The sequence below is a fragment of the Triticum urartu genome, chromosome 7A (genome assembly GCF_056163025.1).
Source record: "Triticum urartu cultivar PI428250 chromosome 7A, HENAU_Tu73, whole genome shotgun sequence".
Taxonomy (NCBI): domain Eukaryota; kingdom Viridiplantae; phylum Streptophyta; class Magnoliopsida; order Poales; family Poaceae; genus Triticum; species Triticum urartu.
Window position 1 is genome coordinate 745,250,734 of NC_141879.1, and position 2,591 is coordinate 745,253,324.

At 49.9% G+C, this 2,591-nt stretch overlaps 1 protein-coding gene across 2 annotated transcripts; it reads right to left on the reverse strand.

Moving 5' to 3' along the window:
* Nucleotides 1–725: 725 nt before the first annotated feature.
* LOC125519593 (uncharacterized) lies at nt 726–2,060 on the reverse strand. 2 transcript variants are annotated; one of them, XM_087536426.1, is made up of 2 exons: nt 1,669–2,060; nt 726–1,560 (listed from the first exon to the last, which is right to left on the reverse strand). In XM_087536426.1, the coding sequence occupies exons 1-2, from the start codon at nt 2,058–2,060 to the stop codon at nt 726–728; spliced, it is 1,227 nt and encodes a 408-aa protein (XP_087392552.1). The 2 variants fall into 2 exon arrangements, with proteins under 2 accessions (XP_087392552.1, XP_048540299.2); XM_048684342.2 differs by having other exon boundaries at nt 726–2,060.
* Nucleotides 2,061–2,591: the final 531 nt, after the last annotated feature.

Consider the following 2,591-nt stretch of genomic DNA (forward strand, 5'->3'; position numbering starts at 1 on the left):
TACATACATGTGTCTTAATGACATACATTTCTGATAATAATAACAGGCACCAATTTGATCACGCTCTATTCAACTCCAGATGTATGGTCCAAGGCTAGCAGCTCTGCATACATATATTTAGTTAATTTGTTTTTGAAGCAACTGCGGTACATGCAATAAAAACGTTCTAGTAAGGTGGCATATGCCAAACTGCAGCAGCTTAAGAATAAAGGCGCACAAGCTGCTTATTCATGCTCCCCAAAAATCCCAGAGTCATCTTTTATTGTTGTTTGGAAGCAATACACATAAAAATTAGCAGGCCATAGCGGTGACTCCTATGTTCTTGAAAACGTAACTAACATGGTAAATACAGGGTACTCATAAATAGAATATTCAAGGCCTTCAAACATCAGCTTACTGGTTATGCAACATTCTTGTTTTGAACATCATCGTTCAATTGGATGGATGATGTGTAAGTGCAAAGTATGATGACTAAAGATGTACTATATGAAGATGCCAGCACGAAAGCCAATTTCTATCCTAAGGAATGGGCAACAAAGAATAGCTTTCCAACGGAACAGGCGTGCAGAGACAAACCATGAATTTGCTACCTCTCATAGCTAGTTTGACAAGGTAGTCAAGACCAATAGAACAACAATAAACTTTCTATATAATCATGCGAGTAGAGCAAGCAGAGCATGAAACCAATGGCAACATAAAATATAATAATTAGCCTTACCAGTCGATCAAATAGTTGGTTCCGATAACAACGGTGGGAAGCTAAAGTAGGGGAGAGCACGTTTGAGATTTAAGAAGTCGTCCATCTTTGTACAAACTTTGGTAATTTCATACGTCTTGACGTCCATTGAATAACAATCCACATTCTCTATGTGAATGCCGTCCGGAGCGCATTGGAAGAACAAGAATCCTTGGGCTGCACCCACTGTGGAAACAGAATAGTCATAATACTGCCCAGGCAGCTGTATGATCTTCTTCAGCTCCCATTCATCTGAATTATTCTGCAGAGAGGTATGGTGGAGAGCAAAGGTCCCGTGTTGACAGACAAGAGAAAACATCTCAATGGCTCCTTCCCTACCCACAACAAGTGCATTTGGACGCCGATTATCAAAGATGGGGTCAGTATCTGTGAGCTGCAGATGGTAGCCAGTGAGAAAATTGATAGTTGAAAACCTCAGAGTGCGTATGTCCAGCACCATCAAATGGTCACTCCAACACCAAGGCTGTGTCCAGTAGAAGCAGCCGCGTACACAATCAAAACAGGACATGTCGTCGAAAGAAGGGAAGACAGGGGACTCGACCACACACCATTGCATAGTTGTGGACCGGAAGACAAAGAGGACGAGCTTTGTCCGGTATCTTGCTATGCATATCACCTTGAAGGGCTCCTCCTCGCTGTCATCACTGGTGTTGGGAGCAAGCACAGGCTCGAATTCCCATAGGCGATCCTGCGGCTGAGCGGCGAGGTCCTCAGGTATGGTTGGAAGCAGCACGTATCTTCTCGACAGCGGGTCACAGACGGCGAGGTGAAAGTCAGCGGCGTTGCACCACTCCCGTTTGGTCCACGCAAGGCGGAGACCATAGTCGTAGAAGTCAACGTGCTCTCTACTATCCATGAGGATGCTTACTTCGTAGCCTTCTTCGGGGTAGCTCCAGTAGTTGAGGACGGGGGCTTGGAGGGATCTCCAATCAAGGAGGACACGGCCATCACGGACGTCGCGGGGGCGCCAGCGGGGGCCTCCCTCATCGGACGAGACGTAGCAGGAGGAGGAAGAAACAACGGCCGGAACGAAGGAGAAATCCGCGGCACACCGGCCGAGGGCGCCGGTGAGCGGGGCAAAGGGGTGCGGCGCCTGGGCGGGCTGGAATCCGGCCACGTCCATGAAGCCAAGGAGGGGAGGCCGGTGGAGCGTGCTGAAGCAGCGGCGGAAGGCGCGGCCTTTGATGACGCGACGGAACGAGGTGCAGGTGGCAGAGGCGAGGGCGAGCGCACTCAGGGTGGGCAGGCGGAGGAAGATCTCCTCCATAAGCTCGTCAGGGATGGGGATGGAGATGGAGGCCATGGTTGTGGCCGGGGTGGAGGAAGGGGGTCGAGGTTACGGATGTGGTGGGAGAGTGGGCTACTGGCCTCTATATATCTAGCGGGCACCTCGTACGGCTGAGAGGCTATCGGGAGACTATAAAAAAACGAAATTAAAAAGAGATAAACTTGCACATTGTGTGCGTCGCCGGCATAAATAAACAACTACGCTGCCGCCGAAATTAGGCAACTGAGAATTAAGTAATTCGCAGGCATTTTTCGATGGCCTCGCCGCCGCAACAAACCCGACGCGCGGCCGATGGTGGCTGTTTCCGCCGAAACAGATCCATCCATCTGATCGATAGCAACTATTCCGTCTAAAAATATAACAGCGTTTTTGGAACTAGTGCTTTCTACGAACGACTTATCTGATCGTGGAATCGGGCGTAAAAGTCCGCCACTGCTCGCGCAAGGCGATCTAGGTCAGCGGCCGGCGGCCGCCACTTCGGCGGCTGCGGGGTCGCCGTTGCTCCTTCTGACCCTCCGCACTGTGGCTATGTATGCAACTGTAGCA